The following is a 26,402-nucleotide window of genomic DNA, read 5'->3' on the forward strand; positions in this document are numbered from 1 at the left end:
CGAAATGTCACTAGGAAGAAGCTATGCACGGGGTGGAAGCAACGGTAAGATAATTCTGGAAAAGCTGTACTATTCTCATATAACAACACAGAAAGTACACCAGCACAGAACAAATTATAGATAGGGCAGTGAAAGCGGATCTAACGGCGTTAATGAGACGGATAATATCCAATACGCTTTCGATGCTCTCCCCATTAATGCAGATAGGGAGAGTGCGTTGACTTGTTAGACGGAGAGCCTTGGGTTTGTTGATGTTTATCTTCAGTTCAATTCTACTTGCCTCTTTTCAAATTCAGAGTCATTTAGCCAAGGTCCATGATCCACGATGAGAGAGCAAGCAGATGTTATCAGCGTAGTCTAGGTATTTGAGGAAAGATGTCATTGTCCATTGAACTCCTCCACGTCCTCCGGATAAGGAAGCACGATTAACGCGACCGATAACAACGACATATAATATCGGTTACAGGATGTAACCTTGGCGAACTCCGCTTTGAACCTCAAAATCATCCGTCACTCTAGTAGTACCTATTAGTTTCTCCGGAATGCCCCTTCTACTTAGAGCACTCCAGATACACTCCCTGTTCACGCCATCGAAAGCTTTCTCGAAGCCGATGAAGAGCAGCGAAGATCTAAACTCCGTACACTGTTCCAAAATGATCCGTAGAGTGTTGGTGTGGTCAACCCAGGAGGATCCCAAACGGAAACCAGCCTGCTTTTTTCCGATCAAACTTTCGAGATGTTTTTTAATCCGTTAGAGGATTATTTTAGCGATTTTCTTTGGAACGGCAGGGAGCACGCAGATACTCCTCCAATTATCCCACGCAAAACGACTCCCCTTCTTTGGGGCCGTGACCATCATCTAGTAATGAAAGTTTGGAGAGGAGAATGTTATGGTCAACGGTATCAAATAGCATGTACTTCCTGTCGTGAATTCAAGCATTTAGCAACAAAGTTGGTAAAGACCACAAGATTTGAAGCCGTTGATCTGTTTCACGAAACCATGCTGCTCTTTGACAATGAGGTGACCGAAGTGTGCGGTCAACCAGTCGTTGACGTATCTTTCCAGGATTTTGGAGCGAGGGGAGAGAAGAGAAATGGGGCGGTAGTTCCCGCAAGGGAAGGATCTCCGCTCTTGAGGATAGGAATGATAAGGGCCCCTTTCAAGAGACGGGGAAAGTAGCATTCGTCTAGACTTTTGTTGTAGATTATACACAGGGGGAGGGAAATGTGTTTTCTACAGTTAAGGAGGAAGAGATAAGGAAGCCCATCGGAGCCAGGTCCGACATTGGGGTCAAGATTACCAATGAGGAACTCAACCAAGGAAGGCGTAAGGAGGAGGAGGAATGGCTAGAGATTCGGAGGAGTCTGTAGTTATGAAAGGTGTAGAGGACTCGAGGGAATAAACACTGAAGAAGAAGTAGGTGCAGAGAAGGTCCCAGGATTGTTGTCAGCGAAGCTGATAGAAAAAGGGAGAGATTGAGTTGGATTACGAAAATTGCGAGCGTGAGACCAAAAGGGTTTGAAGTTACCGCGGGCAAGCGCCTTTTCGGAAGTCACAGTCTCATCTAATGAATTCCTGAGCCGCCGGGAACACGTAGATGACGACGTCGATCGCTGCATTTTTGGCACTGCTTCAGTGGTGCGGTTCACGTTTTCGGCAGAATTCAGTGATTGTGCTGAATCGGGGGGTTTGGTATGGTCGTTCTTGGCAGAAGGAAAAGTAGACACAGCTGAAGGTACATGAAAGACCTGGGGGTTTAAGGTGAGTACCTGCCGTGAAGGCATAATCCCACGGTCCTCACGGATTGATCTTGGGACCACAATCAGAGCCCCACCATGCAAGCACAGCGGTCCTGGTTTATACTGAGTGCAGGCTCAGCATTCATACCAGTGAATGCGAGGCCTATCTAACACCTCTGCCGCAACTAAGGGGTACGGCATCCGAGTTGTACAGCGCAAGTCCACGCTCGAGCTCCGAGGAGCTCTGCTCGCGATGTAGGCATAACCACAACCACCATGAAACTCCCACTAGGGAGCCAACCGCAAATAATCGGGCCGAGAGCACATCCTCCAGGAATTCCCCTGGAGCATATGCTCTCAGAGGGCCATCCCGATTCCCATGGTACCAGATAACCTCCGATGAGGCTTCGTGGCAGAGCCACTTCAGATGAGTCCCTTGCAGACTCGGGTCTGATCGCCCTCCTCGAGTACGTGGGGACGGAACTCCCCAACGGGTTAGCTGAAGGTACAGTCGATACAGTAGAAGCCGCCGGTAAGGGAATCCATTTGACTTCGGTACCAAAGCAGAAGTGAATGGCGGCCAAGGTCGAGGACTGTTTATTGAGCAACTGTATTGCATCAGGCAGGGTGGAGCCATGGCAACTTTTGCAGCGATAAGATATGTTTTTAGTTGTTCATCAGTCGAACGTTGACGTCCTTCCCAGGACCATCGAAAGATTTGAGACCACATGCAAGCTCTTCCGTGATGCGGTATACATTCTTGAAATTATGGTGATCTGCGGCATCTTCTGCTTCCCTGATCAGGGCAACAGCAAATTCTCTCTCGTTGGGCTTAAGAATTTACTGCGGATTAAGAAGCGGAAATCAGCCTCCCAATGCGTGGACAAACCGGCATTCATTGCAATCCTCTGTTGGAAATCATCACGATCATTTTTTTGTTTTTCCCCAGCTTTGCACTTTCCGTTGCATTATTTTCCCGTGCATATTCAATGAAACTGTAAATTATAATTTGTTGCCCTTTATCGCGAACAAGCCACGCAAAATAGGCCAAAAAAAATAAAATGAAGCTAATCCCATTCTAATTAGAAAAGTCACCCGCTCCTATCAACCCATCACAAATCCAATCAGAGCACGAAAATCATGTTTTCTTATCAGATTCTACGCCCCGACACCGAATCAAAATAAACAAATCCCCCTGCCATCTCCCGGTCGGTACCGCGAACCTCCCACCCAAGTCGAACGAAACAAAAACAAAACAATCGCCCTCCGCACGTCATCGAGATCGCGGCTGAGTGTTCCGTAGTTTCTCAGCGCTGGGGCATCACCTCCGACCAATCTCGCACATCACACCAATTTGCATTCCACCACTGATCCCCATCCAGCACCGAGTTGACAGCGATCCGTCAAAACAGACATTTTCCACGGCAACCTTGAGGCTGTCGATCGTCGTCGCATCCACCGCCGCCCGCCGCGGTTTTTCCAGCGCCCGGGTCGTCCTCAGGGCACTCACCAACTCCTCCATCACTTCCTGGGCTTCCCGGAACACGGAAAATCGCCACAGTCGACGCAGTAATGCAATTAGCATTTGGAATTAATCGAATTAGGCGAACAACGTCAACGGACACGACAGCCGAGGGGGACAGGCGGGCACAATGCACGGAAAACCTGGAGCAAAGGACTGCAAAGATGGGGGCAATGTACACAAATAACACTCGATTTCCAGCGGGTTTCGCAACGCGATTGCGACGAGGGTTGGTGTAAACGGAAGCTGGGATAGAGGGGGCGGACTTACCGCTGTCGATCTGCTGCAGGAACATCACTAAACACAACAGGAGAATATTTCGAGCGCACAAACCGCGAACTATCAAACTTTTCTCAGCCATTTTAACTGGATTACTAACACGCGTTGACAGTTGCCTGTGGGAAACGTCAAATTGGAAATTTACGGTGGAGCCGCTGGGAAGGAAGGAGATAAAGAGTGGGACGGAGTGTGGGGCTTTGCTAGGTGGGTGCGGATCTCAGATAAAACAGCAAGCTGGGGCGCAATCCAATAGTGCATTAAGGGCCATGGGGCGGTGGAGCCTTGTCAGTTGCAAAAATTTCTCGCTTCAACGGGCGTAGATGCCCAATTGTGACTCCTTCGCGATCTTAACAATGAAGAAAGCCAGCAGAGGTTTTCCTATGCTATCGGTTCCCCTTATATACTCAAAATCACGTAGTGGATACCAATAAATTTGGACGACAGGCGGTGCACTGACTCCCGACAAAGGCAATAAAGAAAACAACGAAAAAATCAGGCAATTTCGGCATTCAGCAACCCACACCATCGTCAAGTTGGTCCACGGCTTTATTAGGTCCATCCTGCAACCCTCGGCGGACTTACAAAAGCCGTAATTCCAGGGTCTTTCCGTAGATGGTCCTGTGACGAGTAATAACCGCAAGAACAGCTGGGAATGTAATGAAGACCCCGAGCCGTGCATAGAGATCACCCCAGGCAACACTAGCAACGCCCTTAAGGACCCTTCTCTTTCCCCCCCAACCCCAGTGAAAGACTCTCCTTTAAAAATCTTATCCGTTTATTACCAACTTCATCTTCTATTTCTTAGCCTTAGTCGCGGACTTTTGGGCCGCCTTCTGTGCTAATTTTTGCTGAACGTGTTGGTTCTTGAGGGCCTTCACGATCTTCTGTTCTTCGATGAGGAAAGCTCGGATGATGCGTTCGCGAACGCATCGGTGACACAAGACTCCTCCGTATGTGCGGCGGACGGTCTTCTGGCGCTTGGACAGGCGGGAACGCTCGCAGGGACGTGTTGGGCGGATGCCCTTTAACTTCTCCTTACACTGACCACATTTCGGGACTGTGGGGGTTTTCTTCACGTATTGGTAGACGAGACGACCGCCTGGAGTGCGAACACTGAAATGGGAAAAGAGATTTTGTTAGAATTTGCGACTGACACCTGGGATCCTTGGAAGTGGCGAACGGGGACAGCGGAAACGCGGGGACTTCTAACAAAAACTCGGGACTTTTGGGCGCAATTCACCTCGAATTTGTTTGATTACATCTTGGAAACTACCAAGGCGCATTGGAACTATTAACGCGTCTCATTCCAATAATCCTGATTGATCGAAAACGAATTAATTCGCAATAAAATTCATCCGAAACCGTAAGAACAGAAATACCGTTGTTGCCTCCATTCTATCATAAATTCCGAAACTAAAGGCAACAGAGAGGGTCCAACACTTCGCGGCTGCAATTTCACATGACGTTAACACGCCAAACACTTGCTCAATTTTTCCTTCCGAAAATATCCAAAAAACCCAATAACACGCGGCACTCCGCGTTTGACATTTGTGCCAGGTTAGGCTCTGGGGCCGCCGAACTGTTGATAAACACGGCACTGCCTGGCTCCCTGGAGCCCATTTTCTCGATTCAATTAGAAAATCCACTTCCCGTATTATTCCGCCTCCATCCAATCAGCCTTTCCAAGGATATTCCCCCATTCAACTTACATTCGCCTCCTGTTTGACTTTGTGTTGTATGACAAACGTCTACGAAGTGTCAATCGCTGCACCATCTTTCAATCTAAAACGAAAAAATCAAGTTTCGCATAAGAAGACGTTCGTACTTTTAATGGAATTTGATGAAGGACTTTATGCGGCGTCATTTTGTGATGGTTTTAGGTATTTTCAATGAATTTTACTGGCCGATGATCAATGATTTTAGAAACCGAAAAATTTGACATTCACGTACCTTCGGTAAGCAACTTGAGAAAGGAAGTAGGTAGTGCAGTTCAGCTGAGTGAAGTTGATGGCGGATGGTTGTAAACATTAATGTGACAGGAATGGAATGTAGGGTTGAAGTAGGGTTTGAAAATTCAAAATGACTTACTGTATATAAAATAAAGTTTAAAAGAAAAATACAAAATTTAAGTATTTAAACTATATTAGAATTAACAAATCAACTAGAGTCTACTTGGAAATGGACACTTGAATAGCTTTCGCTAAGGATTCCTTCCTTAGCGTTAAGTTAAGTTAAATAGATTGAGAAGATTATTTCCTTCATGAGCTAGAAATTTTATAAAAATACAAATACTGTATTTCGGGAACCAACTATCCCCTTCTTCAATGTTTTCTTTTCTGATTCCTAATATTAATTCATAATTTGCGTTATTCTATTCTAAGCATCGTTCAAATAAATTACGGAAATTATCCAGGAGATCGCAAGCGTACTCGTCGCTTCTCCAGCAATCGGAATGCATGAGCACCCAAAGATCACCATCTTCGGTCGCCTCACCAATTCGGCACACCGCCAGCTGAATAGATTGAGCTAGATCGTCGAAATGAAATCACCACAACCACCATGAAACTCCCATTAGGGGGGCCAACCGCAAATAACCGAGCTGTACTCACATACAACGGGAGTTCACCCAAAGTATGAGAGTCCAGGGGCTATCCCGGTTCCCATGGTACCAGTATACCCCTGGTAAGGTTTCGTGACCAATTTGCCACTTCAGATGACTCCCCGTGCAGATTCGGGTCTGATCGCCCTGATTAGGCCTTTGGAGCATTCGCCTACTGCATCACGGCCGGCAAATCAAAGTGAGTACAGCGTCTCCCAGTGCCACCACTATGGAGGTACTCCTCGGCCACTTGGTTTTGGTTTGGCCGACAGGGTTGCCGCCCCATCTTCCTCACCGCCACCTCTGAGCACCAGTCAAATGGTCAGACATACTCTCGCCTACCCTCAACACGCTTTTAGAAGGGCTGAAAGCTTGATGAACAGACCTCGCTCGCGGATGAGTTTATCACAGCCAACCCTTTCGTTTCAACCGTCAGCCTCAACGGCGCAACTCTCATCTCCCTCATGACACAGAACTTGTGAGTACGAGTTGTAGTTGCAAACAACCCACAATTGCACCGCAAATGCTCTGGAAGCAGCCGTCAATTCGGTACATACGCGCATAAGGTTCCTTATGGATTCATTATCTCGCTATTTCCGAAATCTTTATTTAAACGAAATCAGTTTCAGCGTTAATATTTTACGTTCTCTACGCTTCATCAATTCACACCTTTGGTTGAGAAATGTTAATTCTCAGCATAGGGTTGCCTCGATCTTGTCGCTGACGATTTGTAACCGCGAATATCCACTCAGCAAACAATACTACCATCTTTTCTGGTTTACAAGCATCTGCGTAGGCTCGTCTTTGCATTTGCGAGTGGGGTACCGTGCGTCCCCCATCCAATCGGCGTCGCAGCTCACGGGAGACTACAGACGCCTAAACGCCTGTTTCATCCAGGATAAATACTCAATGCCAATCCTCGAAGACCTCGTTTAAGAGATTAGAGGCAAAATTCTCACCGTCGTAGATAAGTATAGCATTTTATCAGATTCCAATCGACAAGAAAAACAACCCAAAGACATCATTCCCTTATTCAATCTCTTTGAATTTACTTGCACATCAATAGGCCAACGTAACGTGGCTCACTCTTTCCAACACGGAATGGACTACCTTCTGCAGGACTATCAATTCACAAGATGCTACCTGCCTGACATATTCACAGCCATGAACGACCATTAGCGGCACCTCCAAAACCTGCATCAATTCTTCGAGATTCGGTACAAAGTGAAGCTCCGCTCATATCCAAACAATTTCACCCTCGATAAAAGCTAGGGCGACTACCTCGGCTAAACCATTGTCGAGGATGGAATCAATCCCCCAAAACACACAAGATCTAGGCTATCCAGGCTCCGAAAGCCCGAGTCGCAGTCTGGACGAATCATCGTCGTCTTATATAGCCATTAACTATCGACGGCCCCTAAGTTTTCTGTGGCCCATAGACAGGAAATATCATGTCATATCGCCCAGCCACGCCTCCGAAAAACAGCCTGCGACGATACGCATTATGGCTCAGAGATTCGACTGGAAGGGATTAAAGAGAGACATCACACGCAGTTTTAGCCCTGTCAGCGCACCAACAGGGGTACCAATATTTCAATATTTTCCTACGATTATCGACAGATTTTACAGATGGCCGGCGACCATATCATCCAACAAGCTTCAATAGCAGCAGAGGCACTGGATGTGTGTTTTCGGCTGACCACTGACTTTTACTTCGGACCAGGGCATGTCGGTATCAAAGGCGTTGCTTGCTACGCGTGCTTATCCCCTCACTAACCCAACATTGTTCGTCAAAGACCTGAGATGTCTCACTCAGACCATTAGAGCGGTCCCGCCCTATGAAAATGTCCCAGAAACCTTTTATGTTTAAAAACAAGCAGGACTGTTCCCATTTGTTTAAATGGGTTGATGCTATGAAAATACATTTGGATTGACTACATTCACGACCACACAAAATGCTAAATCAAATCGGTGAACAAGTTTTCGTTGTATGGGTCGACGGACAGATACGCTCGTGCTGCATCGAGATAGGGCAGGGTTATTCGTATGTGGTAGAAAATATCACACCATATACCATATATACCGAAGTATTTCCAAAAAAGTGCCAAAATACCATAAAACCAACAAAAGCAACATAAAAGACAAGCGACTGATCTAATTTTCGGCCAAGAATGATATGCCCTTACCACAAGAGCCCTGTTATTAGAGGGATGGAGCACCATTTCGAAAACTGAAACTTGATTTAACTTTTCTTTCAGCAGAATTGATAATGCAGAAGCCATGAAATTTCTCGCTAGGATAATGATCTCCTCTTGCGAACAGTCGTTGCTAAATGCTCCTCCTTTTCGTGGTGATGGAGGAGCCTGCGGTAGTATACTACTACACTAAGGGTGTTTAAAAACCCATGAAGATGGGAACAAAGGATTGTAACTCTCCAAGTGGCAAGGAGTCATAGACTTCGAATCCACCCGCGGCCTTAAGAAATCAGTTCCTAACCGAGGCATGGATTTTGTAGGCCTCACCAGATTCATGGCCTTCCATGGAGAAACGAGAGAGGAAGGCTCGGCAAAAGGAAACTTCAGCCGTAAAGGACAAGGGACTACTGCCTGCCAGAACCTCCTCTTCCGTCCCTACCAGGAAAAGCGGGGAGGACTCCCAGCCAACAACAACATAAGGAACTGCGAAAGAAGGCGAAGTTTCTCGGGAATGAGGACATAGGCATTGCTACACCACCAAGTGTCGCGATATCCAGAGAAGTGCCACGCAATAAAGCGGAACATCCGGTGAAAGGTGAGGACAAGCACGTTACCTCGCTGAGATCCACACTGAACGCAGCAGACTTTTCAATTAGCGACGGTTTTCATATTAGATTACAATTATGTCTACAAACATAAGAGTTAGTCATGCCAAAGTCTCTTCCTATCTACTGACGGCAAGGCTGACAAAATTGCAGGATTGTCCTTATATATTTCTGGTTCAAGAGCCATGGGTTCGTTTTAACAGAATCTGTGGCATTGGATCAGTTAAGGGGACCAGGATCTTCTTCAATGAAGGATCCTCGAGACCGAGGGTCTGCGTTCTGATGTCAAAATTGTTAGAGGCAACCATGCTGAGACAATTCTGTTCCCACGACCTTGTTGTGGTGAACTTTCAATACCAGGTTAATGGGAAGAGGGAAAACATCATAGTTTCCTCTGCTTACTTACCTTATGATTCTTTGGGTCCTCCGCCGACGCAAGAATTAAGGAATGTGGTAGCGCATGCAGAATCAAGTGGCCTTAAACTTTTAATTGGTTGTAATACGAAAGCTCAGCATGTTTGTTGGGACTGTAGCAAATGCAATCCTAGAGGAGACAAGTTGTTTGATTTTATCAGTTCGGCTGGTCTGATGACCGCGAACGTAGGTTGCGCCCTAGAAGAAGTGAAGTAATTGACCTAGCAATTTGAACTTCAAAGTTGTTAGAATTGATTAGAGACGAGTGCTAAACGAAATCTAACTCTCACATTATCGTTACTCAGAGTTTAGTCTGACTATTGCAGGCGAACACTATGTAATGCAAAGACGGAATCCTAGGAAAACGGATTGAACAAAGTTCAATGAACTTGTTGGAGACAAAGTGGAGTTCCGTAGGCGCGCGAACTCCAGATTTGAGTCTATGCAGACTCTCTTGGAAGTACACCACCCGGGAGAACAGGTCTCAGAAGTGGAATAAAGCAAATTGGCAGTTTTTGCAAATCGTTCAACAGGAAGGTTTTCCGAGGGCAATTGGGACACTGCGAGAGCGGTTCATACCAATGAAAGCGCGAAAGCTAGTATACTAAGCGATGAAAGGCTGCCTTCAAGGAGGTGTGCTATCGCCACTTCTGTGGAGTATGTTGATCGACTCCCTACTATGCGAACTGCAAAGCTTTCTACACCGATGGCTAAAAAACAGAACAGGGTTCTGGAGCAGGAATCTACCTCTCGAATAAAATCGAGAAGTGGGCTTTTCCCTTGGGACAATATATAACCGTCTTTCAGGTTCAATTGTATGCGATCCTAATGGCGGCAACTTGGATGATTAATGAATGGTTCAAAGGCGGATGCATCGCAATCTATATCGATATTCCATCTGCATTGAGCGCGTTGAGCAGTCTTTTGATTACTTCAAAAATCGTTCGGGAATGTGAAAATTGATTGAACTCTATTCCTAGATTCAATATGGTGGAACTTATCAGTCGATGCGGTAGGACCAACCCCAGTCCTGTCGAGAAACGAGCAAGGGTTCTTGACGCATGGACGGCGTCAGGAGGTAAGCAAGTTAGTCCGAACAAAACGAACAAAACAAATACGTGTCTGTAAGCTAAATGTTTATACCCTAACTGAAAAGACTGGGGAGCTCGCAAGAGCCCTTCGGAAAAGGCGCATTGATATCTGCGCTCTGCAAGAAGCCCGATTGTCTAGTGTAAAAAGCTGCGACATTGAACGTGAACGCGGTAAAAATGGATATAAACTTCTCTATTTTGGTAACCCACACACTTAATATGGTGTTGGCATTGCCATCTCAGAGAGTTTTCGTGATCCCATTAAAGAAGTCGAACGATTTGATAATTGGCTGATGAAGCTCACCATTATATCAGCACTATTCATTTTTTCACCGCGTATGCACCACAGACAGGTCGACCTGATGCCGAGGAAGATGTCTTCTGGCAATTTCTCGATGAAACGACTTGTCACGTGTCTGCTGACGACTATATCATTTATAGTGGGAACAGTAAAACGCAAATCGATTATATTCTCATAAGACGCCAACATTTTACTTCTGTCACTGATTGCAAAGTCGTTCCCTATGGACCATCGCATCTCAACATCGACCGTTGATTGCCGTCCTGCGAATTAAGCCACCGATAAAGCAGCGTGAGGAACGCACTGGCCCTCGGCGCATTAAATGGTGGCGATGTGGTAAGGAGAAAGAAGAAACGATCTCACTCATACGATTGCCGACCATTACGAATGTGGAAGAATCATGGAACCAAATGAAAGACACGATCCACAAAGCGGCCTCAGCAACCTTCGTAGTCACCAAGCCAGGTAAGCGTTCACTAGCTAAGCATATGTTCAGAACAGGAATTCTCCAAAAAGATAGGTATCCATCCTGTAATGAGGAAGCGAAATCCTCGAAAGATTTTCGATGTGAGTGCCTCATCTATGGACGCATCAGACGTCAGTAGCAGCTGTATATTCACTAACGCAAATCCTGCGATACATAAACGAATCCGGGATATTCCGTTAGAGAGGGGAATCGAGTACAATGGACCACTTGGTTCTGAGTGGTCAAAGGCTTTGCCTCCCGCCCACCTCAAATACACAACACGTCGCTAAATGGATAAATTGTTGCGGGTAAAAAAGCAAAATGTTATATTTGAAACGTTCCTGCTTCCGGCTCTGACTTTTGTAAATTTACCTATTTATCCATCATATTTGGAGATTTACAGAACTAAATATTTACTTTCAATTTTTTTTGCTGCCATTGTAAAGTGTTTCGAATGCTTGATAAATAAGAAAGTTATAAATATTATCATAGAACCTTAGTATCTACATTTACAATCAATATCACCTCCCATCATATTCAAAGAGAATGGTAACACATCACGAATCATATGATATTATTTGACAGTTCCTACGAATCGCACTTTCCCAGACTCCGCCTCCGCTTGTTCCCGTAAACGATTGTGTCCTAGTTGTTGACGTCCGGATTGTAGGCTTGTCGCGTTGTTTCCGTATTGTTTGCTTCGCTCGGCGTTTTAGGGGAGAAAATGTCGCTAATTAAAGACTACGAGCAGCAATATGCCGTCCTCACGGCAGAAATTATGGCGCAAATAAGTCGCATTGCGATTTACACGGGCGGTGAGTGTCGAAATCGACGCATGAGGTGAGGCGCTAAGCTCATTTCCTTACACTTTTTTATTGTGTTGTTTTCAGCCGAAAGACGGGAACTAGTATCGAAGGTTGACACGAATTTGTCCGAGGCGAAGGAGCTGGTAAGTGACCTCAGTTGTATTTTGATTGTTAGCGGCAGGGACTTCCGGGATTTCGTTATCACTTGATATTACCTTGAAAGCCGGCTGCTTTCTTTGATAAATATCACTGCCGAGGTCGCCAAATATTCACTCATAAATTAGAGCAGGAAAGTCTTGATCATTAGTGTCTTAGTCTATTCTGACCAACCCCTTCATTCCTACCCCGGAAGAATTGATGGAGGACAAAGAGGGACGAAGAAAGAGATGGTCGTTCACTGACGAATATGTATCCCCTGACAAATGTGCATTGTGAATGCACCGTAAATGGTCTACGTGCCGTTCTGCGCATAGTAATCTGCAGCCGGAGCATTACAATAAAACTCTTATTCACTCCGATGGGAGCTGCGGATTCAGAAGAGAGGGATGTCGTCTCAGCTCAATAATGTGCCGGAAGTACCTTGACGGAACATTTGGATGTGCGTTTCAAAAAAAGGCGTTACCAATTGCCCCGAGGAGACCTTATTCACATTCATTCAACTTAGATGATAACAGGTTGCTCGACTGTGGCCGTTATAAAGGTGGCGAATCCCAGCACTCCAGGCTCTAAGTGTCCTGACTGTCCTCTACCCCGTTCGACCCGCAGAACTACCGCCAAAGGCCGAAGCTTTGCTAGTCTTTCCATTCTCATAACACGAATGATGCCATGCTGAGACTGTCACTGACAAGTATAAAAAGAACTGACTCCATAAAATCAGTCATTCTATGTGTAGCCAACCTATCCCCTTTGTCCGGTTCACAAGCGGGGTTGGCTCGTCGTGATCAGTTTCGCCATTTTATTTTATCAAATACCTTATCTGGATGCTATCACAAGGCTTTTAGCTTATCAAGCCACCGTTGTTTCGGCCACTCTTTTGGTTGCTTACCATCAACTTCGATGTTCAAACCAATCTTGGCATCGAAGACGCCTCCCTCATAATTTGTCCACGATCGGTTCAACCCCATATCAGACGCGCAAATCCTCATTTCGGATGTGATCACGCCACTAGTCCAATACAACATCTTTGTCTCCATTACCGCAAGACGTCGTTCATTGCCTTTTATAGTCGGCTAACACTCAGAACCATAGAGACCGACAGGACGGACGAGATTGCGGTAAATTTGAGATTTGAGACGTTCGTTGATACGTCGATCACAAAGAACACCAGTTGTGGGACGCCACTTCATCCAGGTTGCGTTAATGCATGAAGCAATTTCATAACGCAGTTCTCCATTGGCTGATAGCGTTGACCCGAAGTATTTAGATTGCTCAGTTCTAGGCAGATCACTGCCGCTGACAGTGATTGTGCCTGTTTCATGGGGATCGGTGTCAAAAATTCAGTTTTATTCAGATTCAATCTGAGACCGTGTTGCATGAGGCGATCATTCCATTTTTGGACAAGTTCCTCGAGATCATCTTTACTATCAGATGCTAGGAAAACATCATGTGCATAAAGCAGTGTGCAGGGCGCTGGACGTTGGATGTCCCGTGTGACGGTATCCATAACAAGAACCAAGAGAAGTGGCGAGAAGGCGCTTCCTTGATTAACACGAACAGTTACACGAAGCGGTTTTGATACACCCGCCATACTTCGAACTTTACTTTTCGGATCGTGGTAGAGCAATTGAAGCCAGCGTATGAGTTCTCCTGGCACTAAGTGTTGTCGTAGAACGTACCAGATGAGTTCGTATGGCACACGGTCAAAAGTTTTCTCTAGATCCAGAAATGCAATGTAAAGAGGGCGATGCTTCTCACGGTATTTCTCCCTCCACTTGATCTACACTTACTAAATCTGTTGGCAGCAAAGGTACGCCCTTCCTGATCCTGTTGGCCGTGGCACGCCAGACTACCTCCAGATCAAGAGGAGACCGTACGACATACAGGGAGATACGCTAACAATGCCACTCGCTGACAAGCGTAGAACAGTTTTCTGCCCTGTGCCGTCATCGCAAAATCACACAATATTGGGGACCCGTACGTAGAACATGCAAGAAAGGGTTCCACATAAATTGATCTAGCAGCTCTCCTGTTTAGATTTCACTCACACCTCATCACACGCCTCAACATACACACCAGTTTAGTCAAGCAGGGCTTGAGCTCGCGCAGGTGCGGACCCAAGGACATGCATTCCGCGGTCATGACTCCTAACTATGTCACTTTCTGCCGGTATTTCAATGAAACTCCATTGAGTTTAACGTAAGGCGGACGACGTAGGTAGCCTTTCAACATCATCGCGACGGTTTTTTCCGTTAAGACCGCGACACCGACCGCGACTCGAGTTCAAGTTGACTGTTCCCCTCAACAAGAATGAGGATATCATCCGCGTAGGCAACACATTCAGCAACGGTAGAAAGCTCACCCATCAGTTCGTCCATCATCAGCTTCCATATAAATGGACACGCGATAGATTTTTACCCACACACGCTCGTTGACACCTTGGACGAATGTTTTCCTACCATCCTGTGTTTCGACAACACAGACGACCAATTTAGATAATCAAATGCACCTTTGAAATCTACAAAGAAGATTCCAAGGATGTACTCGCTACGACAAGGTATAACAAAATTCTTCACATACATAAAGGTGTCGCCGGTGGACCTGCCAGTGCGGAAGCCAAACTGCCTGTCAGACGCCAGATGGGATGTTTTCACCCCCAGTCGCTTTGCCATAATCTTCTCCAGGACCTTGCCAAGGGCCGCGAGAGATATCGCCCTGTACGACCGACCCCTTATCCCTCTCTGGCGACTTCAGGAGCACAACCACCCCGGCAGTCTTAAAGAATGCAGGGAAATAACCCTCCCGAAAGCAACATTCAAACAGACACTGAAATGATGAAATGGGACGGCCTGCCAGATGGCTTTGCACATCCTGCTAGTCATCCCATCCCAGCCAGGTGGCTTCCGAGACCTGAGCCTCGCCATGCTCTCCTTGATCTCACAACACCTCAAGGGAGGAATTTCTTCCCCTGTTTCAGCGCGACCGCCAGGAGACATCGAAGACTCGGATTTCGTAAATAATTCACCCAGCATAGGTTCACCGTTCACCTTGATGCCAACTATGTTGTGACTACGTTTTCCTCTGCATATTCAGTAGACCGTACCCTAAGGGTCATCACAACGCTCACCAACGAATCGCCTCCAGTCTTCTTCCTTAGACTGCCTCAACAAATCTTTATAACACTAGTTGCGCTGACAAGTAGAACTGCTCCAAATGTCAGCAATGTTTGTGGAAGTGGAGGATGAGCAAATTCTTCAGTTAAAATCTGCTCGAAACATTTTTGCCATCTATCCGTCGTGGCTCGACGATCTGTAGGTAAATCACCGTTTCTGTCATTAACGCAACAGAGGTGTTCAATATCCTGTGTGCGTTCGTTTCAGCTTTAGGCAAGTCGGTACAGATCTTTCTCGCTATCCCGAGTTTATCGTAAAGATTTTTGCAATGGTCCGCTCGGGAGACAGCGATCGCTTTGTTTGCTTCCCGGTTGGCATTCACCTTCATTTCAACGTCGTCATTTCAAAGCCAAGTATCTCGGTTGATGTACCGCTTGGTGGCTCCGAGGGTTGCAGAGGCCACTTTCTCGATCGTGTCTTTAATTTGGTTCCACGATTCTTCCGCATTCATAATGGTTGGTAATCGCGTAAGTGAAATCATTTTTTTTCTTCTCACGAAATCACAACCATTTAATGCGCGGGCCAGTGTTCCTCACGCTGTTTTATCGGTGGCTTGATTCGCAAAACGGCAATCAACGGACGATGATGAGGTGCGATGGTCTCATAGGGAACGACTTTGCAATCAGTGACGGTGGTAAAATGTCGGCGTCTTATAAGAATATAGTCGATTTGCGTTTTACCCTTCCTATCGTTTGATGAACCATGTATTTATAAGTACAATGTCATGGGTATCTGTAAAATCGACTATACGCTTGCCATCCTCACTGCGCGCTTCAAACCCCTTTCTCCCATGGCACCTGTTACCGTCTGTCCTTTCATCCACATGACCATTAAGATGATATTGTCATCAGCAGGCACATTGCAAAACTTTGCATAGAGAAGTTGCCAGAAGCCATCTTTCGCCGCATCAGGTCGACCTGTGTGTGGTACGTACACGGTGAAGAAGTGAACAGTGGTATCAGCGGCTTCATCAGCCAATCATCAAATCGTTCGACTTCTTTAATGGCATCATTATTATGAAAAGCACGTCGTCAATAAAAAAAATAATTACCATGAGCCAAGGTTGACAACTGCAATTTCGTCATATATTGTTCTAAAACTCCGACGTATTTCAAAGCCATCTTTTTCTAGCTAGGGTCTGATCTGCTATTCTCTAGTTGTTATTGCAATTAGTCCCAGATATGAGCCGGTCTTCTCATCTGGGCTTTTGGTTGAGGAAATAGCCAGGTTTCAGCTACATCCGTGTTTATTGTCCTAACTGTAAGTTATATCGTCGAGACTATGGCCCAGTAGTTCCATGTTGGGTCTGTTCTCTGATCTTAGCGTTGAGGTCACCAACAATCAAGTCTCACATCTTCGAGGGCAATAGTGACTCAAGGTAACTACAGAATACATGTTTGTTGTACCAACATTTTCCTCAGTTGGATCACATATGTTTAGTAGCTAAGCATTGAAACATTTTATTCCATCGATTAGTGTTAGAGCTGTGAAGTTGGGTGGGAATTTTTGTAATTTGTACTTAACATTCTTCTGTTCTCGATTTTTCTGCTTTAGCCCATGACTCCCAGTGGGTCTACGGCGAACCTGCACTTAACAGAAAAGTCGCGAGGTACCACCTTCACGCCCCAACGGCAGAGTTCGCCTTTCACTGCATTGTCCCCTTCAACTTGAAGCCTATATAAGTATATTAGGTTCCTTGATAACTGTTCTTACCCGAAACACACATTTTCTTTCGATGATTGAACTGAGCTTTATCACAGATACGTTCCAGAGTCTAATGTCGCGCTGTTTAATAGTTTAATTTCCCAGAACGCCAAAACTTAGATGTTATTTTACTCAACCTATTCCATGGGAACTCTGAGAACCTTAGTTTTAAACAAAAGCATAAATCTCAAGTTCCAAATTCGTAGACCATTTTCCATTTCCTTTACTGTGATGGTATATGCCAGTCATTCCTCTCTAAACATATTGCTAGCACAGCTCCAAAGCTAGAGGGCCAATTGGCTTCTCTCTTTCTCGTGACCCAGAGAGAGTAGCATTTGGTAGTACGGCTGTTAAATCATAGTGTCGTACTTAGACTTTTATTGTAGAATAACATACCGAAAATGGAAAGGATTTTGACAGCTTTTCATCTCCGAAATGCACCAGAAACTGGTGCATAATTTCTCTTAGATTCACATAATTCTTGGCCAAAAATTATAATGCTCTGCTGCGCGGAGACATCTGGCTGTTCTTCGTGATTTCCTTGATTGAAAGGGCCCAAAAGATTCGATCCTCCATCCAAAGGCCTGCTAGTTAACCCACAGATACGGGATGATTTGACCACTTCAACAAAATCAGCCTCCTTTATATTTGATACAGTAAACGGGTGATGGACCCAATAGTTCTCTCTCTCTAGAAAAATAAAGAGGATGTGGTTGAAAGCATCAGCAAAGTCAAGAATAATGTTTTATCAAAGGAAGATGTTTCGACCAAGAAATATTTTATTCTGTAAATACCGTATTTCGGGAACCAGTTGTTCTCCTTATAGGACAAGTCCATCTGAAAAACCAACCAGCGGCTAAAAGGTTATTGTTTATGGAAATCATTGAGGGCTAGGTCCATCGTGTAACCTGGATGATCTAGCGTAGTGATTGAATTACGCGTCAGAAAATCGCATACAATCATAGCTGAACGCATTGAAGCGTTTCCGTGATGCAACGTCCATCCCTCCTCTACACAAAAATTTGGTTGAACACGAATTTGTTTGTGGTTCTATAAAAATTGGGACTATTCTGATGCGATCATTAATCTCACCTGCAGTGTTTATTGTTACTAATATACGAGTGAATGTTGCAATATCTTCATATTTCCAGCTCGAGCAAATCCAACTTGAAATCCGCGATCTTGAACCATCCAATCGTCAAACATGGACAAACAAACTGAACTGCGCCCAAGCCGAATTGAAACGTCTCGAAACCGAATACAAAACTGTTCAGGACAAAACACAAAATCCCGCATACGACTCTGCTGTAGATGATTTCGAGGACATTGGAATTCGCGACGAGCAAAAGCAACGCCTGCTCAACAACTCCGAACGTATTGAACGGACGGGCAACCGATTAACCGAGGGCTATCGAATAATTCTGGAAACCGAACAAATAGGAACACAAGTTCTTCAGGACTTGCATCATCAGCGGGAAACAATCCAAAGTGCTCGATCAAGGATGCGTGAAACAAATGCCGACTTAGGACGAGCCTCGCGTACCCTCAACAGCATGATGGCTCGGGCGTTACGTGAAAAGGCTGTTTTGTATGGAATTGGGGTGCTGTTCGTGGTTGTGGTGTCCTTGAGCATATATTTTTCGATATCTTCATCGAAATAAGTTGAAAGTTAGAGAGCGGGGGTTCGATAGTGGAAGTGGCGAGAAAAAGTGCATGCGGACAGTCAGAATGTTGAGCTTAGTCGATAAGTCTTTATTGTTGATTATTTATTTAGTGTAAGTCCATTTCTGTTCATTTGTGTTGATAGTTTTAAAAGTACCACGATAGGAGGAGGTCTAAGAAGAACTTAATCGTTAAAGGAACGTTTAGATGTAATCCAAATGTTAAAGTTAGATTTTTGTATCCATTCCACATGTAGATCAGTATTGTAGCTAAATTCCAAAAACTTGATTATTTGTTTGAAGGAAAAGGGAGAATTGTCCACACATTTGTTGAATTTTTTAATCAATGCATTGGCGAAAATCGGATACCATTTTTGTATTTAAGTTGACAGTGTGATCCTTTTTTCTTTGTTTTAATAATCTAGAAGTTCATACGAAGCACTTTCCGGTTAAATGGTGTATTAAGAGTGTTTTTAGTGCAATATAAATACAACTGTAGGAATTGACTGATTGTACATATTTTGGAGGGGGATCTAAATTCGATTGTGTTACGTTATGGATACATATCTGTAAGATTTGTGTTGTGTCGGTGGTGATAAGAACATTCAGCAAATTTCAACAACAAAAACGTCTACTCCTCCGCTTCTACTTTCTTTTCTATTTCTCCTCCTACCTTTCTCCCCGTTTCCATCCCTATCCCAACCTTTCCCTCCATCACTGTCGCTTCCTTCTTCTCCACTTCAGATCCTACCTTCCCCTCCGCTCCTCCTCTCTTCTCCACTCCCCACCTTCTCTCTTCTCCACTCCGCTCCTTCTCTCGTCTCCACTCCGCTCCTCATTTCTTCTCTACTCAGCTCCTCCTCCCGTTTCCTCTTATCTCCGCATCCTACCTCCTTCCACGTTCCTCTTTCATGCCCCTACCGCTCCTTAGCTTATTAATCGAATCAGAAGTATCTTTCTCCCTTCAGATAACTAATTGCTCATTCCCAAACCCTTTCTTACATTTTATCTTAGACCTTACATACCTTGGGCTTTTATGGTTCTTATTTCAAATATGGAGTGAGCCGATAACATCTGCCGACTAATATGTATCGTCATAGTTACACCGTTTCCGTATGGGGGCGGTGACTTTAGGGTTTAAATAAAAGGTATTTCTTTATCACTGAACTTCATCGGCACTAATAGAAAAAATCCTTTGGAGGATCATGATGGCAGTAGCTTCAAACATTTCTAGTATTCTTGAAGTTGAATGGAATCCCAAATAAAATGTAAATAGGAAACTTGTGTTGGATGGGACACGTCAGTCATGTTAAGATGTTAAGATGTTTTTTTCGTTCAATTTTTTCATAACTAAACGCTTTATATTGAATATTTTTATGTTTTATATGTTTAATTGTGACTGCACTCTTTGTACATATTTATAGAATTGTATATTATGTAGGTTAGGTTAAAGAAAGCATGAAAACAGTCGGTCATATTAATGTAAAATATAAATGGAATATAAAGCTTCACAATGCAATCTATCAGCTTTAAGTGAACGCTTCTATCCTTAATATGTGATAAGCTAAGGAACTAATAAAGTGAATAAACTCAGTGAAGTAGTCTTTCAGTTTTAGATATTCATAAGGATCCTTACATTTTTAGGGCTGAAAGTTGAGTGTATGATGATGGTTTTGGGAAAGCAATTGGCAAAAGGAGTCACCATTTTTCTATTTATTTAATTTTTATTCCGTCTGGTAAGGAGGTCGACTTGTCTGGACCAAGTTCGTCAGTCCTACTTGTCGTTGGCGTAGTTCAGGTGGAGTCAATCGATTTTGAGATCATTATTAAAGGTATCAAGTCATCACTGTCATACCATCGAACGAGCTTTTCTGGCAACTACTCCATTTCAGTAGTCGTTGTATCAAGTTATGCCACTGGTCCAGTGCGACACTTTCGTCTCTGAGGGTCCCCCAGACGATTACTTTGTTGTGGGAAAGGCGGGGGAACCCCTAGGGAATGGTAGGAAAACCTAAAACAAAATGGTTGCCAAACTCTTAGCCAAGGTATAACTATTGTGCCGAAAACAAGGGGGGCTAAGACGTGGCAAAAAAAGGATGGTGAACTCTGGAGACCACGTGCGCCTTTTCCCAGTTTCTATTGATCTTGGCTTGGTTAAAGAGACTGCCAAGATCGACCTAACTTCTCTATCGAAGTTAAGACTATAGAAAGGGGCACATGAAAAATTTGGTGTTGACGATCAAAGACTAGGTGAGGGTATGACTTTCGATGGATCGATGGAAAATCTGAATATTGACGCAGACTTCCCAGACATACTGTGATGTGTACGCGACAGGAATATAGGCAGGTACAACTTTCAAAGCAATTACAGAGAGCTAAGCATTATTCATCTCTACAAAAACTTTTCTTTGAGGATTGAGGGTTCCTAAGTCCGCTATTTACTTATGGCAGATCGCAGTAATTTTGAGAAGCGTTTAATTCTTCCTTGGTTAAATACTATACTCACTTTTTACAAAAGTTACTGACGGATTTGTCGCCAGGGTAGAGACAACTGTCCAGGCGACTTTCCCGAACATGTTTTAGTGTTCTCATGCAGGCAAGCTTCGTTGTGTTGAAGTATTGCTGAAAAGTGATAAGTCAAATGCCCAGTTTTTTCGAACGAAACGTCTTGTAGTCTACGCTCTCAGGCCTGCCATACACGCTCCCGCAGACTTGCTAGTTACGTGTGGGATAGCCACAAGTTCCCAGGTCAGGAACTCTGAAAGGCATATATATTTTAAATTACGTTTAAGAATGATGCAAGTTTTTGGGCTTTCTTAGTGCTGGCTATTGGCTCCGTTGTTTGAAGCTCTTCCCCCCTGTTGGAGTATAACCCTCCTCCTCAGACATGAAGCTCTTGAAGATCTAGGTCCAGGTCGACCAACTTCTCCCCTTCACTGGGCAGCAGGTCTATTTCCCTGCTTGATCCAGTTCTTTCCACCCCTATGATGCCCGAGATTCCCTCGGTGACCTCGGTAGTTTTTTAACCTGATGTCTCCTCCGAACTGTCTTTCCACGGCTTTTCCCCCTTTACAACTTCGACGTTTGATTACCTCCAGGGTTCGGTCATCGACACCGATCGTGTGGAGTCTACCTTTACTTTCCATCTTGCTTTTGAAGATTCTCCATAATCGCGTTTAGAGGTGCTCATTCTGAGCAATCAGAAGGCCCATAAGATCTTCCGTCTCTAGTACTGTGGCTTTAGAAAAGATCACTGTCACCATGTGTGCTCCTGATATATCATGCCCGACACATGCCGACGGTTCTGCTCCTTTACAGCCTGCCAATTTAGGAACTATAATCCTAAGCCAGTGCAATTTTATTAGAGCCATGCTAGGGAGTGCTTTCCGTATGTCTTATGTCTTGATACCCTTGCAAAACTTCGTCTATCCGGAACGCGTCTATTGAAAAAGCATAGTTAATAATCGAGTAACACCTCACGATAATTCTCGCTGACAATACCATATGCAAACAACATGTCGCTATTTTCAATGTTGCTGTATTCAAAGGGTAATAGAATGCTGAAGAAGCAGTAGAAAAAAATTGAAGATATGTACAGCGGAATGGGGTCAAATAGGTAATGGCGCACATCATGTTATTGGACATATCGCATGTATTGCTTTCAGGGTGAAGAACTACATTATTGACTATCCTTTCGGCTGTCAGCGTGGATTGGTTGCCTTAGTCACGGCGTCGTTTAGTTTTTCTCGTATCCTTCTGCGACGTAGCATTGTTTTTCTTCAAATCATATGCACCCGAAAAAGAGATTTGATGCTGGAGCTGAAGAAGTCTCCGGGCAAAACAGTAGAAAATTTCCTCGGCAAGGTGGAGAAGTCCTTAGGGGAAGAAGCACAAGTACGGGCCAGAAAGCAGGAGATTGTTGCACAATATAAGGACATTGATGAAATCACGACCAAGGAGGACATCTGTAACGCCTTAGAAAACCAGGTCGGACCACTTGGCTTACAAGATTCCGCAATCAAAGGACTGAGGAAGGCATACGGAGGCACGCAAACGGCAACTATAAGCTTACCAGCTAAAGCAGCGTTCAAACCCCTGGCGGCTGGTAAAGTAAAAATAGGTTGGGTCGTTTGCCGACTCAGGGAGCAGGTGTCCCTCAAGTGCTGCTTTAGATGCCTGGAATCTGTCCATATAGCGGCGAAATGCACCGGTGACCGTGACAGGTCAAAAAGTTGCAGAAAATGTGGGGGAGAAGGTCATATGTTCAAGGAGGGCAAGGCTGAGCCTGAATGTATCCTTTGCAAGGAGAAAAAGGGCGTCGACTGTCGGCACGTTGTAGGTAGCAGCAGATGCCCAGTATTTAGGAGAGCCTTGAATGCAGCAAAGAAATGAGGTTGATACAAATCAACCTCAACCACTGCGAGGCAGCGCAAGACCTTCTCTCGCAGATGAGAAGGGAATCGAAGCTGCCATAATCAGCGAGCATTATCGCAATAATAAGAGCAGTGCCTGGACAGCAGATATAACTGGCAAGGCGGCAATATGGGCGTGTGAAAATCAAGCCATTCAAGAAGTGATGGAGTTTCCAGAAGTTGGATTCGTCAGGGCAAAAATAACTGGTATCTATATATATAGTTGCTATGCTCCACCAAGCGCGACGATAGCAGAATTCGAAGGAATGCTAGGTACGCTAGTCTCGGATGCAAGAAGTCGAACCCCAAGATCATAGCGGGCGATTTCAACGCGTGAATCGTGGATTGGGGCAGTCGCACTACGAACACCAGGATCGGGGTCAATAGTTGATCTGACATATGTAAGTACCACATTGGGGGAGAGAATGGCATGGTTTGTTAGTGAGCATTATACTCACAGCGACCACAAGGCAATTTTCCGCCAGATCGAATATGGGCCATGCGGTGATGTGCGTTCCCGCGGAGGTGGAAACCGGGGCTGATCCATGAAAAAGTTTGAAGAGCATGCATTCATAGAGATGCTATTTGGAGGCCAAAATCCCGGTGGTGCGGCTACAGAAAAGGTAGAGCAAATGATGGGACACATAACGACACCATGCGACGCTGCTGTGCCGATGCGGCGGGCCCTCGCAAAAAAGCGCTCTAACTATGGGTGGAATAAAGAGATCGCGGAGTTACGAGATGCATGTTTTCGAGCTAGAAGGATCTGCCAACGATCTAGAGGAAGACTAGACTTCGACGAGAAACGGCAAGTATATGTGAACCTGCAAGGTAGGTTTAAGGAGGCTATACGGACCAGTAAGCAAGAATGCTTGAAGGCACTTTGCGCAGAGGCAGACCAAAGCCCCTGGGGACAGCGTACAGGGTGACTATGAAGAAGATGAGAGGGCGAACACCGCAAGTGACCTGCCCGGGTCTTGTGCTCGACATCGTGATAGCGCTCTTCTCCCAGATGAAGGGGAGCGCAAAAAACAAGCAAGCATGGGACGTCAACACCATACCTATGGTAACTGAGGAGGCGCTTGCGCAGATTTGTCAAAGAATTGGTGACAACAAAGCTCCCGGTCTGGATGTTGTTCTTAATAGAGCTTTTAAACTCGCTGTTAAGAGCAGACCCGACTGGTTTATCAGCGTTTTTGGAACATGCTTGGTAGAAGGAGTTTTCCCCGATCGGTGAATGAGGCAAAAACTAGTTTTGCTCCCGAAGCCGAATAAGCACCCAGCACACCCATCATCATACCGACCGAGTTGCCTCATTGACTGGGCAGGAATGATGTTCGAAAGGGTCATCTACAATAGACTGCTCCCTATCATTGAATATAAGGATGGACTATCGGAGCGACAATTTGGATTTCGACAAGTCCACTCAACGATCGACGCCGTAGACGTTGTTTTGAAGTTGGCTCGAGACGCGATGTCGTCTAAAAAATGCTGTGCCGTGGTGACGTTGGACATCAAAAATGCGTTCAATTCCGCTAGCTGGGAGTGGATAAAAAGCTGACTGGCTAATATGGGTGTCCCTAGTTATTTGACTGAGCTCCTCGACAGTTACTTTTCGGAGAGGACACTTTGGTACGACACGAATGAAGGATCCAAGCAGTACACCGTCACTGCAGGAGTACCACAGAGCTCAGTGTTGGGTTCTCTCCTGCGGATGGATACAATAAGGTCCTTATCCTTCCTGTGCCAAAGGAGGCCACGATAATCGGTTTCGCAGATGATCTAGCTGTGGTTGTCTTCGCGAAACAACCTAAGGCCGTTGAAATGAACGCTAACAAAAGCATTAGCGCCATAAAAGCGTGATTGGAGATGGTTCAGCTTGACCTTGGGGAATAAAAGACAGAGCTGGTCTTGATTACCAACCGTAGGAAGAGGAACACGGTTAATATTCGTGTTGGTGGTCACATCATCACCTCAAAGCGGTTATCAAATACCTACGGGTGATGATTGAAGGGACACTTGGACTATGCCTCTGAGAAAGCGGCAAATACCAGCGTATCATTAGCTTGGATGATGTCTAACATTGGAGGTCTAAGATACGGTCGCAGATTACTTGTGGTTGGAGTGATTCGCTCCACACTATTATACGCGGCGCCGGTTTGGGAGGAAACGCTAGCGTGTGAAAGTAATCGGAGGAGGATAAATATGACTTATCGCTTAGTGGCGCTAAGGATGTGCAGCGCCTTCAGAACAATATCAGGCGACGTAGCGTGTGTTATTGCGGGAATGATCCCGATAGACATTCTGGCAAGTGACACATGCTGCCTGTACGAGAAGAGGAAAATGAATCCTCCTCGCGAAGTAATACTTTGTGGCGGTTCCGCGGGGAAGGAAGAAGGAGAAAGTGGGGATGGGTTTAGTGCCACTCTACTCTAATCAATTACTGTCGAAAGAAATGTCAACGAACGAATCAAAATAGTTGTTCCGCCTGTCACCAAGTGGATGCAGACACAGGAATCCCTCAATTCCAAAAACAAATTAGTTTTCCTTATGCCGTCTTGGGCTTGCATCAGGCAGTTTTCGTCATAAATACGACACATAATCATGTGTTTGTGAATATATACAGGGTGCGGCAGCATAACTTCCTTTTTTCAAAACTCAATAAAAACTATTGTATGCATCGGAAAATATTTATTTATTTTTTATAATGTAGGTACATGTCTCAAGTTTTTATTTACATTGTTTTGAAGATCAAATCTGTTAGGTGACGTCCCCCATTCTCCATACATTTCGTAAACCGATTTCTGGCGTTTGTCATGACTCTTGTTAGCATAGCAGGTGTTATGTTGGCAATTTCTTCTTGGATGTTGGTCTTCAAATCTTGTAGGGTTCTTGGACGGTTCACATAAACACGGGATTTCAAAAAACCCCATAGAAAAAAATCACAAGGGGACAGATCGGGAGAGCGTGCCGGCCATTCCAAATCGCCTCTAATTGAGATAAGGTGCTCTGGAAAGTGTTCCCTCAAAACAGCCATCGATGCTCTTGAAGTGTGTGCTGTTGCACCGTCTTGTTGGAACCAAGTGTCCCCTAAATGCAAATTTTCTAGCCGTGGGAAAAAAAATTCTGTAGCATGTTTACATACCGGTCCGAATTCACTGTCACTGTAACCTCATTTTCCTCAAAAAACCAGGGACCAATAATTCCAGCTGAGGAAATTGCACACCACACTGTGACTTTGGGTGAATGCAAAGGCCTTTGATGCAATTCTCGAGGGT

The 26,402-nt window shown here is 45.0% G+C and overlaps 3 protein-coding genes across 3 annotated transcripts in view; 1 reads left to right on the forward strand and 2 right to left on the reverse strand.

Annotated features, from left to right (window-relative positions):
* LOC119650837 (bone morphogenetic protein receptor type-1B) overlaps positions 1 to 3,633 on the reverse strand; it is a 397,530-nt gene extending 393,897 nt beyond the window's left edge. Inside the window, exon 1 of the mRNA XM_038053982.1 lies at positions 3,533 to 3,633. Coding sequence (XP_037909910.1) covers positions 3,533 to 3,623 — 91 coding nt within the window. The 5' untranslated portion in view covers positions 3,624 to 3,633. The remainder of the gene's footprint in view (positions 1 to 3,532) is intronic.
* Positions 3,634 to 4,298: 665 nt separating this feature from the next.
* On the reverse strand, positions 4,299 to 5,573 carry LOC119656127 (60S ribosomal protein L34-like). Its single transcript, XM_038062460.1, has 3 exons — positions 5,492 to 5,573; positions 5,251 to 5,323; positions 4,299 to 4,654 (listed from the first exon to the last, which is right to left on the reverse strand). Exons 2-3 carry the CDS (start codon positions 5,313 to 5,315, stop codon positions 4,336 to 4,338), a joined length of 384 nt encoding a protein of 127 aa, XP_037918388.1. The 5' UTR covers positions 5,316 to 5,323; positions 5,492 to 5,573; the 3' UTR covers positions 4,299 to 4,335.
* A 6,222-nt stretch (positions 5,574 to 11,795) lies between these two features.
* LOC119661668 (vesicle transport through interaction with t-SNAREs homolog 1A) lies at positions 11,796 to 20,310 on the forward strand. Its single transcript, XM_038071104.1, has 3 exons — positions 11,796 to 12,027; positions 12,103 to 12,161; positions 18,203 to 20,310. Exons 1-3 carry the CDS (start codon positions 11,937 to 11,939, stop codon positions 18,710 to 18,712), a joined length of 660 nt encoding a protein of 219 aa, XP_037927032.1. The 5' UTR covers positions 11,796 to 11,936; the 3' UTR covers positions 18,713 to 20,310.
* The last annotated feature ends 6,092 nt before the right edge of the window (positions 20,311 to 26,402 follow it).

This window comes from Hermetia illucens, chromosome 1 (assembly GCF_905115235.1).
Source record: "Hermetia illucens chromosome 1, iHerIll2.2.curated.20191125, whole genome shotgun sequence".
NCBI classification, from domain to species: domain Eukaryota; kingdom Metazoa; phylum Arthropoda; class Insecta; order Diptera; family Stratiomyidae; genus Hermetia; species Hermetia illucens.